Raw genomic sequence first — 27,899 nt, 5'->3', positions numbered from 1 at the left:
TCTGACACCAATTTTCCTTCATTTTTCTACTAACCTCATGCCAATCTTTCTCTTTCAACTTCGCTGGTTCTTCATTTCCCTGACCTTTAAATGTTAGACTGCTCTGGGTATTAGTTCTTTGAACTCTCCTCTTTTCTGTTTACATTCATTCTCATGATGGTCTATTCTTATGCAGATAAAATCTAATTGTATATCTCCATCTCAGTTATCTTCTTTGAACTTGAGATTCACATATAAACTCCCTACCTTACCATGTACAAAAGTAGTCTCTTAATTTCTGCCCCTTCCCAAAACCTGCTGTTTGTCCAGCCTTTTCCTTGGCAGTCAATGACCATTCCTTCTTTTTAGTTACTCTAAACACTGAAGTTATTCCTAACTCATCTTTTTCTCTCACAACCACATCTAATCCATCAAAGAATCCAATTGGCTTTAATTTCAAAAAACAACCAGAATTTGATTATGAACTGAGTATTGGATAAGATGAAAATGCACTGTAATGGAAAGCTGGAGATGGTTGACTAGGAAACTGGAGAGGTTGGCCTTAGGTGCATAGTCTATTTATTGTCATAAGCATGAAGACAGCATATGGTTACAGATGTCAATAAATGTGTTGGGAGTCTGGAGGTTCATTGCACAAGCATTAGCTATGAATGAGAAGGGCTGTTGGAGAATGGGTAAAAGGGGTTGGAGATTTAAGGAAAAAGTAGAAAATGTAAGAAAGGGGTCCAGGACAGTGGGAAAGTCAGTAGACTAGGGAAATATTCTATAGTTGCTATGCAGCAATAAGGGACCATTTGAGGTAGAGAGCAAGGTCAGACAGTGACAATGAGTAATGAAGAGGGCACCTAACCTTCCTCTAGGACCTCTATTATCTGACCACTACTCATCTTTACTACCTTGTCTCCCATAAACCCCTCCCCCCAGTTTTTGCTGTACTCCAGTCATACTGGTCCTTTTTTGTTCCTCAGATTTGTTCCATTCACAGGGCCTTTGTATTTTCTATTCCCTCTGCTTGGAAACATGTCTCAGAGCTCCATCAGCTGTCCTCTTATCATCATTTAGGTCTCAATTCCACAAAGAGGATTTCTCTGACCACCACAGCTAAAGTAACACCTCCAGTCACTCTCTATCATATTATTTGATTCTCTCTTTTGAATAGCACCATCAAGACTTCCCTATTTATTTTTCTACTAATTATCTCTTGCTCTCCCCAAATGAATGTAAGCTTCTTCTTTACTGTACCCCAGTGTCTACAAATGTGTCTGGCATAAAGTAGGTGCTCAATAAAAATTATTTGTTGACTGACTGACTCTCCTTAAGTTTATTTTATTTTATTTTTTTTAAAAGATTTTATTTATTTGTCAGACAGAGAGAGAACACAAGCAGGGGGAGCGGCAGGCAGAGGGAGAGGGAGAAGCAGACTCCCCTGCTGAGGAAGGAGCCCGATGCAGGGTTCGATCCCAGGACCCTGGGATCATGACCTGAGCTGAAGGCAGATGCTTAACTGACTGAGCCACCTAAGCGTCTGTCTCCTTGTCTTCCAAATTTCTCTGCGCTTTCTCTTCCTTGCCCAACCTCCCTCTGCTCCCCTAACAACCACATCCTCCCACTTTGCTCCCTGGATCCCCAGTACCATGGAAAACAACTTTCTCTGCATCCTCAACCTCTTCACCACACACTTCACTTCTTCCTCCTGCCTCTCTCAGAACCTTTTCACAAGACTAAGACTACTCCTGCAGCTCATAAGGTTGACTTCCTTCCTGCTTCCCATTGATGCTTCTTGACCCTGATTCCTGTACCCTTTTGTAAGCCCCCTTTCTCCTCCATCTCACTAGAGTAAGAGTTTCATGTCTTCTGGATTTATCATTGTCTTTCATTGTTGGTGTCATCATCTAACCTCCTATTTACTCCTTAGCTTCATCTAGACTTTGCTACCTGGATCTCAGGGTTCTTCCTTCCTTTATAAGCAATCTTTGGAGTCTCATTCCTGCAGATAAGCTGTGCCTTTTCTATTATTTCAGCACCTGGTAAAGTCAAATGTTGCACTAGCAGGACAGAGGAATAATCAATGCACCCATACCTGTTTCTTACTCACCCATAATCCCAGAGACGCTCCACTGCAGCAATGAAATAGTGTCGTGTTCTCTTTTGAAAGCTGCGGAGGCCCTGATTTTCATCTTCACCATAGATGTCAAAATCTTCTCTCTTCATTTCAATTGAGAAAGTGTCATCATACTCAAATTTGTCTTCCTCTGGCTGAAGAGTACTAAGGGTTATTTCCCTTTGATGGCGTTTTGAGACTGGTGGGTTTTGAGAGCACAACCTTCCAGTCCCTCCTTGCTTTGCCCAGGTGGCTTCTCTTTGGGGCTTATCTTGTTCTTCATTTATTGCTGTTATTGAATGATTATTTTCACAAGGGCCCAGGGGCAAAATGGTGTCCTTTCTCTTAAAAGCAGTGTTTTTCTGTGACTTCTTTTGGGATTTCCACTCTTCTCTTGGTATCTGGGTAGCAGAGTGGTTATCCCAAGCAAGGGGACCCAGCAGCTTGGAGGGAATCTTCTCAGAGCTTTCTGTTGCCCATTTCAGAAAGGGCACTTTTCCAGGTCTATTTGTTTTATTCAATTTAACAGGTCCCTGTGTTTTCTGAAGAAAGATCTTTTCCATGAGATCCAGGTGGCCAGGAGAATCATTGCTAGTTTTTGTAGGTAAAGAGTCTTGATGAACATGAACTTTAGGCAGTAATTCAACTTTGCCAGATGTTTTAGACAAGCCTGGTTTCAAGAGAAGAGTGTTTTCAAGTTTCTTGTACGGGGGTTGGTTTGTGGCACTTTTCCCCATGGAGCTGAACTTTCCTTGACCTCCAATCATTTCTAAGGTTAGGAAGGCTAAAGAAAGGTTATTTCTTTTGGCTTCTTGTAAGAAATGACTCCTTTCTTGGACCCTAGAACTCCTCTCCCTAAAGGTATAATTACAGGCTGATGCTGGAAGATGAGAGGAGCTGTCTTGGGATGGGATCTTGGTCAGATCTGTATGTCTAATTGATGGAAATGCTGATACTTTTGCAATAGGTAATGCAGAATCATTCATTTGAATAAGGCCATGAATCCTCATAGAACAATCTGATAGGAGGGACTGAGTAATGGCTCTTTTTTCTTTCTCATTGTACTCTATCTTTGTGAGGGTGCCCTGGGTCAAATGGTTCATGTTTTTGGACCACTGGGTTGAGGTGTCATTCAAAATTACCCACCTTTCAAATTTTATTTCTTCTAGTGAGAGTCTGGGTTCTTTCAAAGCCCGCTTACCACGTTGAGTGATAAGATGCTGACTTGGATTAGGAGACATCCTTGTAGTGCTTGGAAATCTCTCTACCATTTGCTTTGTTTGATTTCCCAGGCCTCCCAAGTTTGCTTCTTCCCTTATTTTTGAGAAGTTGGCCATGTGAATCCCTTCTCTATGTGCTGAATCATTTAATGACCTGGTGTCTTGAAGTATTGGAGTATATGGCTGCTCATCTAAACCTTCTACATTTTGCTTAGTGCTTAGTAAGAAAAGGTTCTTCAGGAAATTCTTAGTGCCAATCACTGTATATACCTGAGGCAAAACCATATTCTCTTGGGTTAATTTTTCCTTTCTTTCTATCTCTTCCTGAGATTTTTTTTCTTGATTGTATGTATCATTTTCTTGGACATTAGCCAAATTAGTAAAAAATATGCTCTTGCTCTTTGGAAAAATAATCTCTTTGAGTCCTATGTCCTTTGTAAATTCATCCTCTCCTATTACCACTTTCTCCTCTGACAAAAAATTCTTATCTTTCACAGATTTTTCTGATCCTAAAGATGTTAATTGTTTTGGACTGGGCCTTTGCTCAGAGCTTAGGGAGTTCTTGCCATGGGTCCTTTTTAACCAATTTGCTGAATCTGGCAAGAACGGTATCTTGAAGAATGATAGATCTGGATTTTCTGTACCTAGTGGCCCAGGGCCTTCTTTTCTTTGGTGGGCCATTTCCACATTTTTTGATGAAGTGGTTTTATTTGACACATGATTTAGCCCCAAAGCTGTAATATTTCTGTCCATAAATGTTTCATTATGAATCAAAGAAGTCACTTCTTGTAACTCAGTATTACTTTCTAATATAGTATCTTGCCAGACTGATGTACTGTTCTCAATAAATAATGTTGGGACATCAACATGAGTCTTTCTATTAATTGTTGAGTTAATTGATGTCTTGTTTGTCTTTACCAAAGAGATATTAACTTTGAATAAAGCATTATCTTTGATTAATGAAGCAGGTCCACGAACTCTTTCTTCTTTAAATAACCTATTACTCTCCATTGATAATACATTTTCTCCCAGTGAACTTTCTTGACTATTCATTAAAGCTGCTTCTAACAACTTGGAATCATTATCTCCTTCACTCAAGCCCAAAGGTACACCAGACTGAATAAGGTGAGATGAATTTTTGCCAAATACAGTGGTACCTAAATGATTATTAAAGTGAACTGACACATTTGGGGGTTCTAAGGAATCTGTCTTTTCAGGACTTGCTGCCAACTTGTCTGATGGAATTGTTGGTGAAGTCATTAGACTGTCTGATGAACTAGAAATCTTTAAATCAGGTTTATTCAACTCTACTGTTACAGTTGTCCCCAAATTCTCATTTAATCTTAATTGCAGTTCTGGCTTAGGAGTAAATACTCTGTCCCCACTGTGATGGAGCTCTGATCTGAGACTTGCCACTTCAGATGGGGCCTTGTTTCCTTCTACTGCTCCAAGTAAATGACCATCAGCTTCATGTGTGGCTTCTTGGAGATCAGATAAGAATAATCCATGTGGAGTAGGATTCTGTCCTAGCAGCATCAACAAATCACGAGAGGAGACACTCTGTGCTTTAAGCAGCGGTGTTCTTTCTGCAGACTGAGGGTCAATCTTCTCTATGTCATTTTCTGGAGTTGTGGTGACTTTGAATTGCTTTTGCTTGGTGCTAGGGTGCCTTGACTTCTGGGAGAAGCTTCTGGGTGCAATGACATTGTTTTCATTCAGCAGGGAAATTGGAACATCTTCATATGTGTCCTCATAATAATCACCAATGTTCCTGTTACAACTAGAAACCTTCAGTAAGGCTGTCATGCCTTTGTTCCGAAAGTCTGAGTTGTGGCACCCCAGAACCCACAGACCTGGATGAGGAAGAATAAGACTCTGGTTACTTACAACCCAGGTCCCAAGCAAGTTCTGTATTAGTGGTTCTCTTCTATTCCCAGATAATGAAAAAATACTAGTATCATTTTATTATAGGTCATCAGGTTAAATCCCTGGCACAAAAACAGTCCAACAATGGTAGTGAAAGTGGTTTTTGCATTGCTGCTATTGGGTATATCTGTCTGTAATTACAAGAAAGGCCTTTGATTAAAAATGGATATTGGGATAAAAATGGAGAAATGTAATGAACATACACATTAGTAGTCTTTTTTTAAAATAGATTTTATTTATTTATTTGAGAGAGAGAGAGAGAGAGCGTGCAAGCATGAGCTGGGGGGGGGGAGGGGCAGAGGGAGAGGGAGAGGCAGACTACCCGCAAGCAGGGAGCCTGATGCAGAGCTCGATCCCAGGACCCTGAGACCATGACCTGAGCCGAAGGCAGATGTTGAATTGACTGAGCTACCCAGGCGCCCCCAATAGTGGAGTCTTAATAGTCACACAGAAATCTTTTTTAAAAAGATTTATTTTTTTTATTTTAGAGAAAGTGTGCATGTGAGCTGGGGGAGGAGCACAGGGGGAGGGAGAAGGAAGGGGAAAGAATCTCAAGGAGACTTGGTGCTGAGTGCAGGGCCCGACATGGGGCTCGATCTTACCACCCTGAGATCATGACCTGAGCTGAAACCAAGAGTAGGATGCTTAACTGACTGAGCCACCCAGACTCCCCCACACAGAACTCTTTGATGATGATAATGACTTAATTCATGAAACTTTATGTAGGCTAGCTATGGCACAGGTTCTCAGAGTCGGATTGCCTGGGTTTAAATTCTAGCTCTACCATTTACCAGCTGTGTGACTTTGAGCAAGTCAACTGAGCTCTCTGAGCTCCAGTTTTCTAATTTATAAATGAGGCTAATAGTATCTATCCTATCATATAAAGTATTCAAATCATATAACACAATGACTAGCTTCCACTGTCATCAATTTGCAGGATAAGTAGGCACAAGGGAGTAGGACTTAGGTTTAGGATACACATAATATAAAATTCCACTACAGGGCTAGCAATATTAATTTCTACTATGAACAGGATTATTCAAGTGAAGGAATTTCATAGTGGTAAAGTAGATACATAAACATAAGTTTAAAAAAATACACATTTACCAAGCAACCCATCAGGTACCTTAACAGTCTCATCATCTTGCATGACATTTGCAAGCAAAATCTTAACTTAATCCAGCTTTCCCTCAAAGGGAAAACTTTCCCCCAAGAATATTTCCATAGACACCTATAAGATAATGGGATGCCCATGGAAAAGGTTTTTATGGTCAAATGCATTTCAGAATTAATGCACATTGCACTCTGTGTGCAGCCAGATAATCAAATGGGAAATGAGAATACATTTTCTATCATACAAAGATTTAGAAAATCTACTTCTAAAGCAACCACTCTCAGGAAGTGATGAAAGTGTGTTTTCAAAACAAAGGAGTATATTGTATATTTAAAAAATAGGATGACATGGGATCCAGGAAAGAGGCACCTATGCTGAAGAAGGATGAAGAAAAGTCCCAAGTTAATAACTGATACTCAGTCAATTCTAGAAAGAACCAGCCCAGACTGGATGAGGATGCATGGGTCCAGGAGGTCAGTCTCTAAGTAAAAAGAATACACTGTATGATAAAACTCTTGAAAAAAAAAAAAAAAGAGAATAACCAAAGGGAAAACATTATAATAAGAACAGTAAAACAATTAGAAGTTTCAATTAAACAAGTTATAAAAATAAGAAATGAAATCCTATTTGATTCCATAGTGAACATATGTTTGTGGACTGGGAGCCTAATTTCATAACATTTAAAGGATATTTTTGATGGTGTAAAACTAGGTTAGGTCAAAGGATACAAAAATACAGATTCAAAGGGCTACACGTACCCCGATGTTCATGGCAGTACTATCAACAATAGCCAAACTATGGACAGACCCACATGTCCACTGACAGATGAATGGATAAAGAAGATGTGGTATACATACACAATGGAATATTACTCAGCCATCAGAAAGAATGAAATCTTGCCACTCACAATGACATGGATGGAGCTAGGGTGCATTATGCTAAGTGAAATAAGTCAGTCAGAGAAAGACAAATATCATATGATTTCACTCATGTGGAATTTAAGAAACAAAACAGATGAACATATGGGAGGGGGAAAAAGAGAGGGAGGCAAACAAACCATAAGAAACTATAGAGAACAACTGAGGGTTGATGGAGGGAGGTGGGTGGGAGATGGGCTAGATGAGTGACAGGTATTAAGGAGGCACTTGTGATAAGCACTAGGTGTTGTATGTAAGTGATGAATCACTGAATTCTACTCCTTTTTAAAAAGATTTTATTTATTTATTTGAGAGAGAGCAAGCAGGGGGAGGGGAAGAGGGAGAGAGACAACCAGATTCTGTGGTAAGCACGGAGCCCATTGCAGGGCTTGATCTCATCCTGAGATCATGACCTGAGCTGAAACCAAGAGTCAGACGCTCAACTGATTGAGCCACCCAGGTGCCCCTGAATTCTACTCCTGAAACCAATGTTACCCTATATGCTAACTAACTAGAATTTAAATAAAAATTTGAAGGAAAAAAAACCATGTTGGGTCAGAGTAGACTAGGACTGGAGCTGAAATGAGTAATTTAAATAAGGTCTTTTTTTTTTAAAAAATATTTTATTTATTTATTTATTAGAGAGTGAGCGAGAGAGAAACAGCATGAGAGCGGAGAGGGTCAGAGGGAGAAGCAGGCTTCCCGCTGAGCCGGGAGCCCGATGTGGGACTTGATCCCAGGACTCTGAGATCATGACCTGAGCCGAAGGCAGTCGCTTAACCAACTGAGCCACCCAGGCGCCCTTAAATAAGGTCTTTGACTCTTAAAATTCTACTGTTATAACTTAGACATAACCAGTTCCTTTTTTTTCCTAAGAAGGACAGTAACTGACTGAGAAAAGGGAAAATGAAACTCCATAAACAGGTTTGGAATGACATACACCAAACTCTGAGAAGAGCCTGGGATTGGGAATAGTAGTTTAAAAAAGTTATATCTGTACTTGTTGAAATTTTGTAATGAGAACAACTTTTTGTATTACACGCATGAATAAAAGTTAATTTAAAACATTATAATTAATTAAATCTCAGCCCAAGAGCTTAAAGAAGAGTTGACTCTGATGAAAAACAATAAAATAACCAAATAAAAATAAGAAATTCTACATGTACAAAATTTAAAATAAGAAAGAAGATACAGTTACAGTTGTGAAGAAAATTAAAAGAATTATAATTCCCTTGGAGACACCAGCTGCCAATCCCCTCCTCCAACTTCTGACACAGGCATAAGATGCCCAGCCAAGTTAGAGACTTACAAATATATAGACCAGTTAGTCTCCTGCCTCAGTGATATAACCGGGGCTTTCAGTGAACTAATTATTTTTGTAAGCTGTTATCAATCTTGGAATTAGTTTTTATCAAAGTAACCCAGAGAGACAGAGCCCAGCTGATCACAGGTAGGTAGGAGCACATCTCAGGCTCCAATAGACAAGAGCTCTTTGGTCATCCAAGGCTAGTACAATATCCCTAGTATGGAATATTAAGCAATCTTTTAAAAATAATTATGCTCGTCTACATTTATTAGATGTATATATAGAAAAACATTGAATATATCATTAAGAAACAAAGCAGGTTACAAAACATGATATAACCACCATTCTACTATCTGTTTCCATGAGTTTGACTTTTTCTTCTTCTTTTTTTTTTTTAGATTTCCCACATAAGTGATTCCATACAGTATTTGTCCTTGTCTGGCTTATTTCACTTAGCATAATGCCTTCCAGGTTCATCCATATTGTCATAAATGGTGGTTTCTCCTTTTTGTGGCTGAATAATATTCCATTATATATATCACATTTCCTTTATCCATTCATCCATCAATAGGCACTTAGGTTATTTCCATATATTGGCTATTGTGAATGATGCTGCAATAAACACAGGAGTGCAGATATGTCTTTGAAATCATGATTTCATTTCCTTTGGCTATATACTCAGAAGTGGGATTGCTGGATCATTCTATTTTTTTTTTTTTAAAGATTTTATTTATTTGACAGAGAGAGACACAGCAAGAGAGGGAACACAAGCAGGGGGAGTGGGAGAAGGAGAAGCAGGCTTCCCGCGGAGCAGGGAGCCCGATGCGGGGCTCGATCCCAGGACGCTGGGATCATGACCTGAGCCAAAGGCAGACGCTTAACGACTGAGCCACTCAGGCGCCCCAGGATCATTCTATTTTTAATTTGTGAGGAATCTCATATTGTTTTCTAGAGTGGCTGCACCAGTTTACATTCCATCAACAATGCACGCGGGTTCCTTTTTTTCCATATCTTCACCAGCACTTGCTATCTCTTGTCTTTTTAATAATAGGCATCCTAACAGATGTGAGGTGATATCTCATTTTGGTTTTGATTTACATTTACTGATGATTAGTGATTTGAACACCTTTTCATATACCTATTGGCCATTTGTATGTCTTCTTGGGAAAAATTTAATGGTATCCCTTAAGTCCTGTAGGCTTTCTTCATTCCTTTTTTTTTTCTCAGACTGGATAAGTTCAAAAGACTTGTTATTGAGTTCACAGATTCTTTCTTCTGTTTGATTAAGTCTGATGTATTTTCCCCCCATTTCACTCATTGTACTTTTTAGCTCCAGAATTTTTAAAGTGATTTCTCTTTTTTGAACTTCTTATTTTGTTAATGTACTATTTTCCTAATTTTATCGAATTGCCTGTTTGTGTTCTCTTATATCTTGCTGAGCTTCCTTAAAATAATAAGTTTGTGTTTCTTTACAGGCAATTTGTAGATTTCCATTTCTCTGGGGTCAGTCATTGGAAAGTTACTGTGTTCCTCTGGTTGTGTCAGGTTTGATGTCTGCACATTTGAGGGAGCAATCACCTCCTCCAATCTGTATGGACTGACTTGATTGGGAGTGACTTTCACCTGTGGGTGGGGTTCAGCAGGTCCAGTTACAGGAAGGGTAGCATCATTTCTATGCAGCTCTGTCAGCTGAGGTTAATGTCAGTGAAGAATGGAGGGGGAGGCCCTTGGTGGCCAAGGCTGTGTCTGGTAGCAGTGGCGGTGAGAGTTGTTGGAGGCTGGCTGGGGTCCTCTTGTTTCCTTTTCACCACAGGGCAGTGTCCTAGCTGGGGTCCAGGTCTCTGGGGCATGCCCCACTGCCTAGGCCCTGGTGGGTGGGGTGCTCTGGTGGCTTGGTGCTTGGGGGCAGGGATGATGGGGTACTGTGGTGGTGCCTCAGGCCGTGAGGATGGCAGGTGCTATGGAGGCCTAGGCCCCAGGGAGCAGGGCCAGCATCATATCCTTGGGGAGAAGATACAGCTTAAACTCTGAGCAGCTCTGTGAGCTGGCTTCAGTATCTGTGAAGACTGTGGAGGTCTTCAGGTGGTGATTAGAGTTGCTAGAGTCCTCCTGTTTCCTTTCCCCATGAGAAGAAATCCCTCAGAGCGGATTGATACATTAATATATTACAATACGATTACCACCATAGCATTAGCTAGCACCTCTATCACATCATATAATTATCATTTATTTTTTATGGTGATGTGTGGTTAAAGCAGAGAGTGTAAAGTGAAGTGTGTAGTGATAAAAAGATGTATTGAGACCCACTACAACATGGATGAATCTTGAAAACATTACACTGAATGAAATAAGCCAGACACAAAAGGACAAATATTGTATTATTCTACTTATATGAAATAGAAGAGGCAAATTCCTACAGACAGAAAGTAGATTAGTGCTTGTTAGGAAAGGGGGGATGGGGAGTGACTGCTTAATGGTAAAGGGTCTCTTTGGGGTGATAAAAATATTTTGGAATTAGATAATAGTAATAGTTGCACAACACTGTGAATGTACTGGAAGCCACTGAATTGTATACTTTTAAAAGGTTAAAATGGTGAATTTTACCTCAATAAAATAAACAAAAGGGATCAGACTTTACCATGTTGAACACAGGAAATCTCTAGCGGCTTTGGCTTGAGCTTTGTAATTAGTGATATTCTATTAAAATTTTTTCCTCAAGACACATAAAGCAGAGTTTTAATTTGTCTTTAGAATTTAAGTGATCACCAAAATAATTTAAAAGCTTCTCAAAATATTGATATTTAAAATATTTTTTTCTCTGCTTATACACACATACATACACATACAGACGCTTTCTCTCTTTGGCTTAGACAATTACAACCATATTATACATACTGTTTCATAATCTTTTCGTACATATTTGATTCCTTCATTAATGGGAAAAATATTTATTAAGCATTTATTATAGGCCAGGAACTATAAACTATGATGAATAAGATAAACAAGGTCTCTGTTCTCAGGGTTTGCAAATTAGATATAAAACAGATAACAAAGACATAAACATAAATATAAAAGATACTTTCAGAGACATTATTGGAGTTCTGTCAGGTTCTTCTTTACTCACTTCCCACAAAAGTACAGTACTTAAGTAAGATAAGTTTCTGGGTATAAAGGTGAACATATGTTTATATATGATGAGATTGGCTTTTATTCCCCAGAAATTTTCCCATGAGAGTTTTATCTCCAGAAAAGCCTTCCATGTAAGAGAATAACTATAATCTGCAGGTAGTTTTATGTGCTTTCCTCTGCAGATGATAGAGGTGGGAGGGACTGGAGCACAGAGTGGCCTAGCACTTGTTACTAAACTGTATAATTGAAGCAACAATCTGTGTTGGATTTAGGCCAGGTCAGTGTTCCTCCTGATCACAGGGCTGGTGCTTTCAAAAGCCTTGCAGTGGTTATGGAGGGAGAGAGAAGATGAGAAACTGCCAGCCACATTCGTCCTGAAGGGTTCCCAGTGGTTTGAGGGTATGTGTACAAAGAGAGATTACAATGCACTCCCAAAGGCTTCTAGGGGGTATTTATAAGAGTACACAGTTCGGGGCGCCTGGGTGGCTCAGTTGGTTAAGCGACTGCCTTTGGCTCAGGTCATGATCCTGGAGTCCCGGAGTCGAGTCCCGCATCGGGCTCCCTGCTCAGCGAGGAGCCTGCTTCTTCCTCTGACCCTCCCCCCTCTCATGTACTCTCTCTCATTCTCGCTCTCTCAAATAAATAAATAAATCTTAAAAAAAAAAAAAAAGAGTACACAGTTCACAAAGCACACAGAAACATATTTAGCTTCACATGTTAATTGCATGTATAAATGTATATTCACCACTATAGTTTAATAAACACACTTATAATTTTGGCCAATGGTAAGTAAGGCACTTTTTAGAGGAAAGACTTTAAAGTTAAATACCTGATATATTGTCATTAAAATGCCTTGCAATTATTAAGATCACTTGAACCATTTAGTATTGGCCACATATGAGCAAATGCATGGCTAGTGAAGTGATCACAGCTGTTAGTAAAAGAATAATATAAATAACTGGGGTGCCTGGGTGGCTCAGTTGGTTGGGTGTCCGACTCTTGGTTTCAGCTCAGGCCCTGATCTCAGGGTCGTGAGATTGAGCCCTGCGTTGGGCTCCAAGCTCAGTGCAGAATCTGCTTAGGACTCCTTCTCCCTCTCCGTCTGCCTCTTCCCACCGCTCTCTCTCTCTTTCTCAAATAAATACATAAAATCTTAAAAAAAGAATAACATAAATAACTAACCTGGGTTTTCCATTGACATGAAGACAGTTTCTCCTGAGAATGGGAATAGGGTAAGTGTGTCTTCATAGACCATTTTGTGTTTGAAGGTATATCCAGAGAAGAAGACAGACAGGAAGTCAGTTTGTGCTCCAACACTTAGAATGTACCAGTATGCCACCTCATGCAAACAAACTGACAGCTGCAAGTTGTCAAAAACATAGCCATTGATGCCTGCAAAAGAAATGGGGAGCAAGAGGTTTTAGCAGTATCCGGATTTATTATTTGAGATTGTCATGATATGATTAGAAATAATTATATGTTATGTCCATTACCTTATTCCCAAGAAGAGATAGCATTATACTTTCCAAAAAAAGTAGATTATTAATACTTGATCAGCTAGGTCCCAAACCCAAAGTGAGAAGAATCGCAGACCTTGACCCTTCATGAACTGGAGGGAGGAAATACTACAAAAGATGGCACTGATTTATACAATCGGAATATTGGCTGCCAATTAGATAAATGTATTATATCAATGTTAAATTTTCTGAATTTCATAATTACACTTTGGTTACATAAGAGAATATCTGTATTCATAGGAAATGCACAATGAAGTACTAAGAGATAAAAGGGCAACCTGTTCTCAATTAGAAAATAAGTAATAAGGGGCGCCTGGGTGGCTCAGTCGTTAAGCGTCTGCCTTCGGCTCAGGTCACGATCCCAGGGTCCTGGGATGGAGCCCCGCATCAGGCTCCCTGCTCGGCGGGAAGCCTGCTTCTCCCTCTCCCACTCCCCCTGCTTGTGTTCCCTCTCTCGCTGTGTCTCTCTCTGTCAAATAAATAAACAAAATCTTTTTTAAAAAAGAAAATAAGTAAAGAAGTGAGTATATAGAGAAAAAAGAGAATGATAAAGCAAATATAGAAAATTATTAAAAATTAGTGAATCTGGGTAAAGGGTATATGGGAGTTCTCTATCCTATTCTTGCAGAATTTCTGTAAGTTTGAAGTTATTTCTAAATAAAAAGCTAAACAAAAGTAACTTTTTGACTTCAGTCTATAAAGGGAATTGTTTCTGAAAGCCTCTTCCATATATCTATTCTGCAGGGTGGTGGTCCACAAATCAACTAAGCAATGCTCAGACTTTAGTTTAGTGCAACTAATTGAGAATAGATGAATATATCAATCAGAATATAGAATCCAGAAAGAGACACAGATACAAATGGGAATTTAATATATGATAAAGACAGCATTTCAAACAGGTAGCAAAAGAGAATGAGCTATTGGTAAATGCTGATGGAAAATATGACTGTTCATACGGAACCACAAAAGACCCTGAACAGCCACAGCAGTCTTGAGAAAGAACAAAGCTGGAGGCATCACATTTCCTGATTTCCAGCTATACTACAAAGCTGTAGTAATTAAAGCAATATGGTACTGGCATAAAAATAGACACATAGACTAATGGAACAGAATCGAGAGCCCAGAAATAAATCCTTAAATATATGGTCAACTAATATTTGACAATGTAGTCAAGAATATTCAATGAGGGGGGCGCCTGGGTGGCTCAGTGGGTTAAGCATCTGCCTTTGGCTCAGGTCATCATCCCGGGCTCCCTGCTCAGCAGGGAGTCTGCTTCTCCCTCTCCTTCTGCCTCTCCTGCCCCCCCTTGTGCTCTCTGTCTCTCAAATAAATAAATAAAATCTTTAAAAAATGTTAAGAATACTCAGTGAGGAAAGGGTAGTGTCTTCAATAAATGGTGTTGGGAAAACTGGATAACCACATGGAGAAGAATGAAATTGAAGCCTTACATTACACCACATACAAAAATTAACTTGAAATGGATTAAAGACTTAAACATAAGACCTGAAACTGTAAAACTCCTAGAAACACAGGGAAAAAGCTCCTTGACATTGGTTTTGGCAATGATTCTTTTGGATATGACACCAAAAGCACAAGCAACAAAGGAAAAATTAATAAGTGGGGTTATATCAAACTAAAAAGCTTCTGCACAGGAAAAGAAACAATCAACACAATGAAAAGGCAACCTAAGGAACAGGAGAAAATATCAGCAAATCATTTATCTGATAAGGGGTTAATATCCAAAATATATAAAGAACTCATACAACTCAATAACAAAACAAAATCTGATTTTTATTTATTTATTTTTTTAAATGTTTTATTTATTCATGAGCGTCAGAGAGAGAGATAGAGAGAGGCAGCGGCAGAGGGAGAAGCAGGCTCCCCGCTGAGCAGGGAGCCCGATGCGGGACTCTTTCCCAGGACCCTGGGATCATGACCTGAGCCGAAGGCAGAGGCTTAACCATCTGAACCACCCAGGCGCCCCCAAAATCTGATTTTTAAAAAGGGCAGAGGAACTAAATAGAATTTTTTCCGAAGAAGACATACAATTGGTCAACAGGTACATGAAAAGGTGCTCAACATTAATCATCAGGGAAATGTGATCATCAGTGAAATAAGTCAGACAGAGAAAGCCAAATACTGTATGATTCCACTTATATGTGGAATCTAAAAAAGCTGAACTCAGAACCAGAGTTGAATGGCTGGTTACCAGGGATGGCAGGATGGGGGAAATGGGCAGATGTTGGTCAAAGGATACAAACTACTAGTGAGAAGACGAATAAATTCTTGGGATCTAATGTACAGCATGGTGATTATAGTTAATAATACTGTATTACATACTTGAAACTTGCTAAGAGAGATCTGAAATGTTCTCACTAGAAAAAAAGAGATGGTAATGATGTGACATGGTGGAAGTGTCAGCTAACACTATGGGAGTAATCATTTTGCAATATATAAAACTACCAAATCAACACCTTAAACCTACACAATGTTATGTGTCAACTATATTTCAATAATTCTGGACACAAAATAAAACAAGTAACAGACTTTGTGTGAATGGCAATATTTCAAGAGTAACCCTCCTCAATTCGAGAAACAAGACAGAGGACCATAGGGGAAGGGAGGAAAAAATGAAACAAGATGAAACCAGAGAGGGAGACAAACCATAAGAGACTCTTAATCTCAGGAAACAAACTGAGGGTTGCTGGAGTGGTGGGGGGTGGGAGGGATGGGGTGCCTGGGTGATGGACATTGGGGAGGGTATGTGCTATGGTGAGCGCTGTGAATTGTGTAAGACTGATGAATCACAGACTTGTACCTCTGAAACACATAATACATTATATGTTAAAAAAAAAAGATAGTAGGAAGGGAAAAATGAAGGGGGGGAGGAAATCGGAAGGGGAGATGAACCATGAGAGACTATGGACTCTGAGAAACAGACAGTGTTTTAGAGGGGAGGGGGGTGGGGGGATGGGTTACCCTGGTGATGGGTATTTTTTTTTTTTTTTCAGATTTTATTCATTCACTTGAGACACAGAGATATAGAGAAAGAGAGCATGAGCAGGTGGAGAGGCAGAGGGAGAGGGAGAAGGAGAAGCAGGCTCTCCGCTGAGCCAGGAGCCCAATATGGGGCTCGATCCCAGGACCCCGGGATCATGACCCGAGCCGAAGGCAGACGCTTAACCATCTGAGCCATCCCGGCGCCCCCTGGTGATGGGTATTAAGGAGGGCATGTATTGCATGGAGCACTAGGTGTTATACGCCAACAATGAATCATGGAACACTACATGATGTAATGTATGGTGACTAACTTAACATAAAAAAAAAAAAAAGGGTGGGGCGCCTGGATGGCTCAGTCGTTAAGCGTCTGCCTTCGGCTCAGGTCATGATCTCAGGGTCCTGGGATCGAGCCCCGCATCGGGCTCCCTGCTTGGCAGGAGGCCTGCTTCTCCCTCTCCACTCCCCCTGCTTGTGTTCCCTCTCTCGCTGTATCTCTCTCTGTCAAATAAATAAAAAAATCTTTAAAAAAAAAAAAAAAAAAGGGTAATCCTCCTCAAAGAGAAATAGAAAAATTCAGAAAAAATAGGAAACACAAAGTAAGATATTACCATAAATCCCCTGCAGATGGGCTAAATGGATTGGATTTGAAAAAAGAGAACATCAAATCCCTCTTCTCAAGACTTATATTGCCCTAGTATTTCTTGATATAATTTACAAAATTTTGTTCTTGAAACAAAGTGGGAGTAAAGTGCTAGAGATATGATTAGAAATACTGAGGAGGGGCGCCTGGGTGGCTCAGTTGGTTAAGCGACTGCCTTTGGCTCGGGTCATGATCCTGGAGTCCCAGGATCGAGTCCCGCATCGGGCTCCCTGCTCGGCAGGGAGTCTGCTTCTCCCTCTGACCCTCCCCCCTCTCCTGCTCTCTCTCTCTCATTCTCTCTCTCAAATAAATAAATAAAATCTTAAAAAAAAAAAAAAAGAAATACTGAGGAAAGACCCCAATCCAGAACAATTAGAACATATCATTCTGTCTTGAAACCATATCATTCTCTACATAGACCTATATGCATACATATCTATGGTTTCTCTTTTGTGGTCATTGTTTATTTTACAAAAATGAGATCATATTATATACACTTTTTCTGCACCTGCAATATATTATTCAACAATATTTCATAGAAATTGCTTCAAGTAGCTGGGTACAGCTCTAATTCATTCTTTTTTTTTAAAAAAAGATTTTATTTATTTATTTATTTGTCAGAGAGAAAGAGAGAGCACAAGCAGGTGGAGCAGCAAGCAGAGGGAGAGGAAGAAGCAGGCTCCCCATGGTGCGGGGAGCCCGACGTGGGGCTCGATCCCAGGAGTCAGAGATCATGACCTGAGCTGAAGGCAGACACTTAACCGACTGAGCCACCCAGGTGCCCCGCTAATTCATTCTTTTTAATGGCTTCATAATATTTCATATTATGGGTGTGCCAGAATATATTCAACCTTCCTCTAACAATAGGCATCATCTTTGATTTTAGTTTTTCTGTTTTAGGCACTACAAACACTGCTATATGAGACATACCCCAGCAGTTGGAGGAGCATGTGACTCTTGATCTCAGGGTTGTGAGTTCAAGCCCCATGTTGGGTGCAGAGATTACTTTAAAAAATAAAAATAGAAGTTTACAGAGTAAAATTGATTCTTATTTGGTGCACAGTTTTATGAGTTTTAGCACATATGTTAATGTGTATAACCACGAGCACAGTCATGATACAGAACATCTCACTTAACATAGAAAACTCCCTTGTACTGGAGTTCTTCATTGCAAATAGTCAAACTCCTCCTCCACTCCAAGCTCTGATAACCACTGCCTTCACCAGAACGCCTTGTAAATGAAATAATACAGTATGTCACCTTTTGAGACTGGATCTTATCACTCGGCTTAATGCCTTTGAGGTTCATTCATGTTGTGTATATCAATAGTTCATTCTGTTTTATTGCTGAAAAATATTCAAGTGTATGGATGTACCACAGTTTGTTTAATCATTTGCTTACTGTGGGACGTTCTGATTGTTTCCAAGTTTTTTATTTTGTTTTTTAATAAAAACTGGCACATTTGTTCTACAGAGGCCCATTTTCAAGAAGCTACAGGTGAAGGGGGGAAAGGACAGGTTTCCTCCTTTTTTCCTTTCTTCGTCATCAAGTTTTCCCCAGGGGATAAAAATGGCATGGACCCCAAAACATATCCAAATAAAACCCCCCAAAACTGAGTTTCCAAAAAGTTATAGCATCTTAATTCCTCATAGAAAGGGGGAGGGTAGGGCACCTGGGTGGCTCAGCCAGTTAAGCATATGCCTTCAGCTCAGATCATGATTTCTGGGTCCTGGGATCGAGCCCTGCATCAGGCTTCCTGCTCAGTAGGGAGTCTGCTTCTCTCTCTCTCTCTCCCCACCGCCCCTCACCATTGCTCATTCTTTCTCTCTCTCTCAAATAAATAAAATCTTTAAAAAGAAAAAGAAAGCAAGGGGGAAGGCACTAGTGGGAAGGAGGTCCCTGGTTTGGGGGGAGAGTCTCTTAGTTTGGTGGGACATCCCCCCACTTTAAATTGCTGGCCCCAAATGGAACAAGCTTGGAGCTCTAGCATTCAAAATCTCCTCACACCCAATTTTATCAAAACCAAAAAATTTTCTCCCCCATCCTGCAAAACACAAATGCATACATACATGTGTATGTATTTACAAAGCAAACAGAAATTCAAAGGCATTAAACCTTAAAGTGAATCTAGAACAAGGGGATGTGAAATTCCCACCACATGTGGGCGTGGTGCCAGTGAGGCCACATCACTTGGAATTTGCCAGTTGGGATGGGAAGTGGGTAAGAGGCATTCTCCTGTAGTCTTCAGCCAATTTCAAGTCAAGTCAGGGCAAGGAAGGCAGGGTGCCAAGTGCAGTGTGCAGAAAGGAGAGACGGGCTCTTCTGGGTCCCTGTGGTCAGGGGGAGCGCTGCTTACTCAGCTCCTGGACAAAGAATTCAATTATTTCCTCATCACTGGAGCTGGGTGCAGAGGGGTGAACCTCAGAAGTGGTAAATGAAGAAGAGGATTTCACTCTCAGCAACATGTATGTGCTGCTCTCACAGGTTCTCCATACAGTTTCACTCTGGGCTTAGACTCTAGCCTCTGGTTCCTCCTGATTGGTAGCTTCATCCTTGAGGCATTTCTCCCCTTCTGGTGTGGCTTTCCTTCCTGGTGCTGCTCCAAGAGTGGGCTGCATGACCACAGGGTGAGTGCTTCTGGGGTACCCCTGGGTCAAGACTTAAGTTCTCTGTTTCCAAGTTTTAACACTTATGGATAGAGCTTCTGTAAACCTTCATGGGCAGGTTTTTGTGTGAACATAAGTTTTCATTTTTCTAGGGAAAATACCCAGGAGTGGTACTTCTGGATCATATGTTAAGTATATGTTTAAATTTATAAGAACCTGCCAAGTTGTCTCCCAGAGTGACTGATGCTTAATGACTGAGCCACCCAGGTGCCCCAAGACTGAAATTCTTTATCATATTTTTGACCATTCTGATTTGTGTGTATGTATAAAACACATACACATATGTATTTTTGTAATAGGTTGAATTGTGCTCCTGTCCAAATTCATATGTTGAAGTTCTAACCCCTTGTGTCTCAGAATGTGACTGTATTTAGAGACAGGGTCTTTAAATAAGTCATTCATTAAAATGAGGTCTTATATGACTACTGTCTTTTTTTTTTAAAGATTTATTTTATTTATTTGAGAGAGAGGGGCATGCAGAGGGAGATGGAAAGAGAGAAACTCAAGCAGACTTCCCACTGAGCATGGAGCCCAATGCAGGGCTCAATCTCACAACCCTGAGATCATGACCTGAACTGAAACCAAGAGTTGGATACTCAACTGACTGAGACACCCAGGCGCCCCTATGACTGGTGTCTTTATAAGAAAAGGAAATTTGTGGAGGGGAGGCAAGATGGCAGAAGAGTAGGGGACCTCATTTCATCTAGTCCCTTGAATTCAGCTAGATAGCTGTCAAATCATTCTGAACACCTGTGAGCTCAAACTGAGATCTAAGGAAAAAATTGCTGCAATTCTACAAATAGAAAAGCAACCACTTTTTGCAAGGTAGGAGGTATGGAGAAGTGAATCTGAACCAACATAACAGAAAATAAACCATGGGGGGAGGGAGCCTCAATCAGCCAGCTACCAGAAAGTGATACAGCAGTGGACTACAAAATTGGAACTTTTAGAAGTCAGCTCTGGTGAGGGACTTCCCTGCCTGAAAGGTGCTCAGGTGGCAAAGCAGGGCAGAATCCTAGGTGGGACAGTGTGGTCTCAGGATCCCTGGGGTCACAGAAAGAACAGGGGTGCCTGAGCCTGAAGAATTCCCAAGCGTTGGAGCAGGGAAACCAGTTATGGTCAGTGAGCCCAGGAGGGGGCTCTCAGCTCAGTTCGCCATAAACCACGAACCACGGCATGATTGGGCAACCGCTCTCTGTGTGCAGGCCTTGCAAAGGGCAAAAACACTGCTACCCTCCGCCTTCCCCTGGGAGGACTGTTGTGGGTGCACACTGCAGGAGTTTGCAGTTTGGCACACACAGAAGTGAAGACTGCTTATCCCTGAGGGTTTACTGAAGAGAAGGGACTGTGATCTTTCAGGTCTGGGGCTGGAGATCAGGGCGTGGCCATTTTAATATTCATCCTCTAAAGAGGCACAGAAAGCCTTCAGGGAACAAAAGCCACAAAGAGCCACCAGAAGCAGCTTACACTGAGGCCAGCCCCCGGCAAGGGGCGGTGCAACTCCACCCAGGCAAAGACACCTGAGCATCAGCACAGCAGGCCCCTCCCCCAGAAGACCAGCTGGAACAACAGGCAAACACCAAGTTTATGGAGCACACAGGACTGCAAAACTCCAGCGCTAGGGAAAAATAGTATATATAATATGAAGTTTTTTCTCATGATTCATTTATCTTTCAGTTTAAAATTTTCCATTTCTTTTTTTTTTTCTTACACTGTTGGTGGGAATGCAAACTGGTGCAGTCACTCTGGAAAACAGTGTGGAGGTTCCTCAATAAGTTGAAAATAGAGCTACCCTATGACCCAGCAATTGCACTGCTGGGTATTTACCCCAAAGACACAGATGTAGTGAAAAGAAGGGCCACATGCACCCCAATGTTCATAGCAGCAATGTCCGCAATAGCCAAACTGTGGAAGGAGCCGAGATGCCCTTCAACAGAAGAATGGATAAAGAAGATGTGGTCCATACACACAATGGAATATTACTCAGCCATCAGAAAGGATGAATACCCAACTTTACATCAACATGGATGGGCCTGGAGGAGATTATGCTAAGTGAAAGTCAATTATCATATGGTTTCACTTATTTGTGGAACATACGGAATAACACGGAGGACCATAGGGACAGGGAGGGAAACCTGAGTGGGAAGAAATCAGAGAGGGAGACAAACCATGAGAGACTCTTGGCTCTAGGAAACAAACTGAGGGTTACAGAGGGGAGGGGGGTGGAGGATGGGGTAACTGGGTGATGGGTATTAAGGAGGGCATGTATTGCATGGAGCACTGAGGGTTATATGCAAATAATGAATTGTTGAACACTACATCTGAAACTGATGATGTACTATATGTTGGCTAATTGAATTTAAATTAAAAAAAACATATGAAATTTGTACCCAGACATGTACATGCACACAGGAAAGACCATGTGAGGGCACAGAAAGTGGCTATCTACAAGCCAATGAAAGAGGCCCCCGAAGAGACCAATCCTGCTGAATCTGGATCTCAGACCTTTAGCCTCCAGAATTGTAAGGAAGTAAATCTCTGCTATTGAAGCCACCCATTCTTTGGTACTTTGTTATGGCAGGCCTAGCAGACTAAGGCTACATACGTGTTTGTGTGTGTTTATATGTGTTTATATGTTTATATATATGATTATATAATCATGGAGAAAATTTTAACATGGGCTACATGGATATGAAAAGGTTAGTGGGAAGGTGTAATATGGAAGGAAACAGAGATAAAAGGGAGGAGGCAGCCAAGTAAACACAAAAAAAATCATTTTGTACACCTTAAATATATATAATTTTTATATGTCAATTCTACCTCAATAAAGATTTTAGTTTTAAGTAATCTCTACACCCAACAAGGGGCTCAAACTTACAACCCCGAGTTCAAGAGTTGCACACCCTATCAACTGAGCCAGCTAGGAACCCTGAGTGCATTTTATATTAAGGATGGATTATGCGTATTTGGGTAAACGAAAGTTGTGTCTTATTTGATTTATCCTTTGAAATCCCTTCTAAAAGAAAAAAAATATATGCAGTATATGATCATAATTAAGCCTTTATATAAAACTGTATACGTTCATATATATTAATTTTTTAAAAGATTTATTTATTTTAGAGAGAGAGAGAGAGAGAGCTTGTGTAAGGGGGATGGGCAGAGGGAGAGGGAGAGAGAATCTCAAGCCAACTCCCCACTGAGCATGGAGCCTGACACAGGGACCGATGCCACGACCCGGAGATCATGACCTGAGCTGAAATCAAGTCAGATGCTTAGCTGACCTAGCCATCCAGACACCCCCATGTAACAATTTTTAAGGAAATATGACTCTTACATGGCATATAAGTTAATCCATTATCTGGACATCAATTTGGTGGCTTCAGTTTTCCTTTATCCATTACCCACTGGACTTGAGTGCTGCTTTACTTACTGTGCATGATGTTAGAGACTTGAAACTCTGGATCATGGGGCTGCACTACATCTGCATCGGGGAGGAAGCGCTGCATATTCTCTGTGAGGTACCAGCTTCGATTCTCATCAAATACAGAAAACAGGATGACATTTCTCTTGTCCGACATCATCTGTTAATTACACATATTGAAATAAATAAATAATAATAATAATAAGTGAATAATCACTTTGATCATAAAGAAAGAAATGCTATTAGTATTGTCCCATAAAAATTAGCAGTCTACATATGTGCACATATACCAGGGCCTGGGAGTAGCAGTGAGTGTAACTTTAGAGCAAATGTGTCCTCAGGGCAACTTTAAAGACCAAGTGATTATTCAGTGTTTTTCTTAAACAACTTAGTCAAGTCAAGGAAGATTAATGTCTTTCCTAAACTTTATGGAAAGACATAAAGGCTTTATGGAAAGGCTTGCCTTTCCATAAAGCTACCAATCTATAAAAAATTAAAAATAGAAACAGAAATCAAATAACAAAGTTAAGATGGGTCATAAAATGTTAACTAACACTAATATCTAAAGTTTTCTGTTAAAAAAGTTTAAAGTTCTTTTTAGAAGAGCAGTTTGTATATGAACCAAAGTTATGAGTTATTTGCTAATTGATTCTGTTAAGATTTAATGTGTAAACTTCATTAATATGTATAAGTTTCATTTTGCATAACCTAGCACTACAGAAACCAAAATGCTGAGGAGAGGACATTGGAAAATATAGAGGTACATTTCAGTCCTCTTCCAAAAAACTGGTGAAAAAAACTATAATTAGGAAAAATTTGTCAGGACAGGTACTTGCCCAAATATATGCCTTTTTGGGTTTGTGTGTCATGTGTTTTAAAATTCACGTGCTTTACTCTCTAAACCAAGGAAATGTTTTCAGACTAGTAAAAATCCTATGTAGTAAATAACCAAACTGACATCCAGTCAAGTCTCAGCAATATGGCAACGAGTTATTCTGATGCAAGCAATGAGTTTTTGAGAAGCACTAGGCTTTCCTTTCTTCTTTTTAAAAAAAGATTTTAGTTATTTATTTTGAGGGGGAGTGGCAGAAGGAGAGAGAGAGTCCTAAGCAGACCCTGCAGTGAGCACAGAGCCTGATGTGGGGTTTGATCTCACAACCCTGAGATCATGACCTGAACCACATTCAAGAATTGGGTGCTTAACCAACTGCGCCACCCAGGCACCCCAGCATTAGGCTTTCCTTATGCAGAGAATTTAGCTTTATTTTCTTTTTCTTTTTCTTTTTTTTAAAGATTTTATTTATGTATTTGACAGAGAGAGACACAGCGAGAGAGGGAACACAAGCAGGGGGAGCGGGAGAGGGAGAAGCAGGGATCCTGATGTGGGGCTCGATTCCAGGACCCTGGGATCATGACCTGAGCTGAAGGCAGATGCTTAACGAATGAGCCACCCAGGCACCCCTAGCTTTATTTTCTTAAAGCAGTATAAGTGGTCTAAATTCTAAACATTTCTGAAATATTTTATATCTTTCCCTGTATTCTGCTCAACAAATATTTATTGAATTCCTACTACATGCCATGCACTATGCTAGATGCTGCAGATATGTTCATTTTGAGGTGTCTTTGAGTCACTCATGATGAGACATCCAGGGGAGAAGTCTAGACTCTGATACAGATTCATGGGTCATCTAAAAATGAGTGGTAGTTCAACATGTAAAAATGAGCAAGATCATTTACAGAAAGTGGAATTTTAAATTTTTTAAAGTTTTATTTATATAAGTAATTGCTACACCCAATGAGAGGCTTGAACTCATGACCGCAAGATCAAGAGTCACATCCTCTTCCAAGTGACCCAGGCAGTGGCCACCAGAAAGTGAAATTTTAGACTGGGAATGAGTATTATGGGAATATAATAGGAGGGGCGCCTGGGTGGCTCAGTCATTAAGCGTCTGCCTTCAGCTTAGGTCATGATCCCAGGGTCCTGGGATTGAGCCCCGCATCGGGCTCCCTGCTCAGCGGGAGGCCTGCTTCTCCCTCTCTCACTCCCCCTGCTTGTGTTCCCTCTCTCGCTGTCTCTTTCTGTTAAATAAATAAATAAAAAATCTTAAAAAAAAAAAAGGAATATAATAGGAGAGGCTCTCCTACCTATCCAGCAGGCAAGTTTATTAAACCAAACTAAATTCAAAAACAGCTGTGAGAAACCCAGCTCATTTCTTTTATTGGCCAATACTGCAGACTATTATATTTTCTGCAGACTATAGGGGGATGTACACTGAGAGAGTATAGGAAATATCTGAAAGTTCATATGCATCATCAGTCCATCAAACCCAGAACTTTGAAAAACATGAACTCACCTGGTTTCCTCTTTGATCTACAGATTCTTTGTAGCAGATGAGTAGAGGGCCAATGAGTCCTGAAGCTAGATCTCTCTCCAGATTAATGAAGCTTGAGTAATATCGGGTCAGGCACCGAGGATCTGATTTAGTTGGCCCATCTTCTACAGTCACTGTCCATTTATACTTGAATACCTCTCCTGGCAGAATTGGCATATCTTTCAAATGTTTCATGCCTACCCATACCCAAACCGCAAAATATCTTGATTAGAGTATAACAAGCCACATATTGGTAAATCCTGTTATTTCGAGGGCTCTACCAATTTATATGTACATGTGAAGCTTCTCAATAAATTGAAACTAAATTTGCGCCTATTATAAGCTTAAGATTCACACAATTGTTTTACAATAAAAGTGGGTCAAGGACTTGAAGTTTTATTACAAATCTATAGTGATCAAAACAGTATGGTACCGGCACAAAAACAGGCACATATATCAATGGAACAGAATAGGAAATCCAGAAATGAACCACAACTCTGTGGTCAATTAATCTTCAACAAAGCAGGAAAGAATGTCCAATGGAAAAAAGACAGTCTCTTCAACAAATGGGGTTGGGCAAATTGGACAGCCACATGCAGAAGAATTTTCTTACACTATACACAAAAATAAACTCAAAATGGATGAAAGACCTAAATGTGACACAGGAATCCATCAAATCCTAGAAGAGAACACAAGCAACAACCTCTTTGACCTCGGCTGCAGCAACTTCTTGCTAGACACGTCTCCAAAGGCAAGGGAAACAAAAGCAAAAAGGAACTATTGGGACTTCATCACGATAAAAAACTTGCAGGAGGGAAGAGTCCAAGATGGTGGAGGCGTAGGAGACCTAAATTTCGTCTGGTCCCAGGAATTCAGCTAGATAGCTATCAAATCATTCTGAACACCTGTGAACTCAACCAGAGATCGAAGAAAATAGCTACAACTCTATGAATAGAAAAGCGACCACTTTCTGGAAGGTAGGACGTGAGGAGAAGTGAATCCGAGGCGATATTCGGGAAGATAGACTGCGGGGGAAGGGAGCCTCTGGCAAGCGCTACTGGCAAGTGATAGAGCTGCGGAGCACAGAATCGGAACTTTTAGAAGTCTGTCCGCTGAGGGACGTCACTCCAGTGGCTAAGGGGGGGGGGGGGGAACCCTCGCTGGGACAGTGTGGTCTCAGGACCCTCAGGGTCACAGAAAGACCGGGGGTGCCTGAGTGCGGTAGAGCTCCCAGGTATCAGAGCGGGGAAGCCGGCTGCAGAGACAGAGCCCAGGCGCGGGCTCTCAGCTCGGGGTTGCCATAAACCGTGATCCGTGGCACAGTCGGGCCACTGCTCCTCCAGCAGGGACCCAAGAAGTGGCAGATCTGGGGAGACTCCCCTTCCTCCCCTGGGAGGAGTGGCATGGGAGCACACCACAGTGATCTGCTGGGTTCGGAGACTACACACGGGGTCGTGTGCCAGAGATAGAAATGCTGGGTCACAGGCTGGGTGAGCATGGAGTGCGGCCAGAGACCGGGGAGATGGGAGTGACTGACTGCTTTTCTCTGGGGGTGCACTGAGGAGCGGGGCCCCGAGTTCTCGGCTCCTCCGGGGCGGAGATTGGGAGGCCACCATTTTCACTCTCGGCCTCCAAAGCTGTACAGAAAGCTTGCGGGAACAAAAGCTCCGGAGAGCAAACCTGAGCAGATTACTTAGCCCAGACTGGGCAAAGGCGGGGCAATTCCGCCTCCGGCAAAGACATTTGGGAACCACGGCAACAGGCCCCTCCCCCAGAAGATCAGCAAGAACAGCCAGCCAAGACCAAGTTTACCGATTAATGAGAACGGCAGAACTCCAGCGCTAGGGGAATAATGCACATAGAATCCATGGCTTTTTTACCATGATTCTTTAGTCTTTCAACTTTAATTTTTTTTCTTTCCTTTTTCAACGAATTTCTTATTTTATGAGCTCCTTTTTAAATCTTTTTTTTTAGACAGTTGCCTTCTATTTTTTTTAAAGATTTTATTTATTTATTTGACAGAGAGAGACAGTGAGAGAGGGAACACAAGCAGGGGGAGTGGGAGAGGGAGAAGCAGGCTTCCCATGGAGCAGGGAGCCCGATAAGGGGCCCGATCCCAGGAGCCTGGGATCATGAACTGAGCCAAAGGCAGTCGTTTAACCAACTTAGTCACCCAGGCGCCTCATTCTTTTTAAAATCTTTTTAAATTTTCATTTTTACAGTTATATTTTATCCCATCATTCTATTTAATTTTATTTGTGTGTGTGTGTGTGTGTGTGTGTGTGTGTGTGTATATATATATATATATATATGTTTTTCTTTCTTTCTTTTGGGATGCAGTTTCTAACAGACCAAAATACACCCAAAATCTAGTGTATGGATCTGTTCTATTCATCTGTCTGATCATAGTCTGTTTTTTGTTGTTGTTGTTTTTCTTTTTCTTCTTCCTTTTTTGTTTTTTTTATTTGTTTGCTTTTTGTTTTATTAAAGTCTTTTTTTTTTAAAGATTTTATTTATTTATTTGAGAGAGAGAGAATGAGAAAGAGAGCACATGAGATGGGGGAGGGTCT

General features: G+C 40.8%; 1 protein-coding gene across 1 annotated transcript in view; it reads right to left on the bottom strand.

The window, feature by feature from the left end:
- F8 (coagulation factor VIII) overlaps positions 1 to 27,899 on the bottom strand; it is a 140,541-nt gene that overhangs the window by 49,482 nt on the left and 63,160 nt on the right. Inside the window, exons 11-14 of the mRNA XM_021682778.1 lie at positions 25,312 to 25,526; positions 22,967 to 23,117; positions 12,896 to 13,105; positions 2,096 to 5,174 (exon numbers count right to left, since the gene is read on the bottom strand). Of these exons, the coding sequence (XP_021538453.1) occupies positions 2,096 to 5,174; positions 12,896 to 13,105; positions 22,967 to 23,117; positions 25,312 to 25,526 (3,655 nt within the window). The remainder of the gene's footprint in view (positions 1 to 2,095; positions 5,175 to 12,895; positions 13,106 to 22,966; positions 23,118 to 25,311; positions 25,527 to 27,899) is intronic.

This window comes from Neomonachus schauinslandi, chromosome X (assembly GCF_002201575.2).
Source record: "Neomonachus schauinslandi chromosome X, ASM220157v2, whole genome shotgun sequence".
Classification (NCBI taxonomy): Eukaryota; Metazoa; Chordata; class Mammalia; order Carnivora; family Phocidae; genus Neomonachus; species Neomonachus schauinslandi.
The sequence above is the reverse complement of the archived record's forward strand: the minus strand, read 5'-3'. Positions and strand labels throughout refer to the sequence as shown.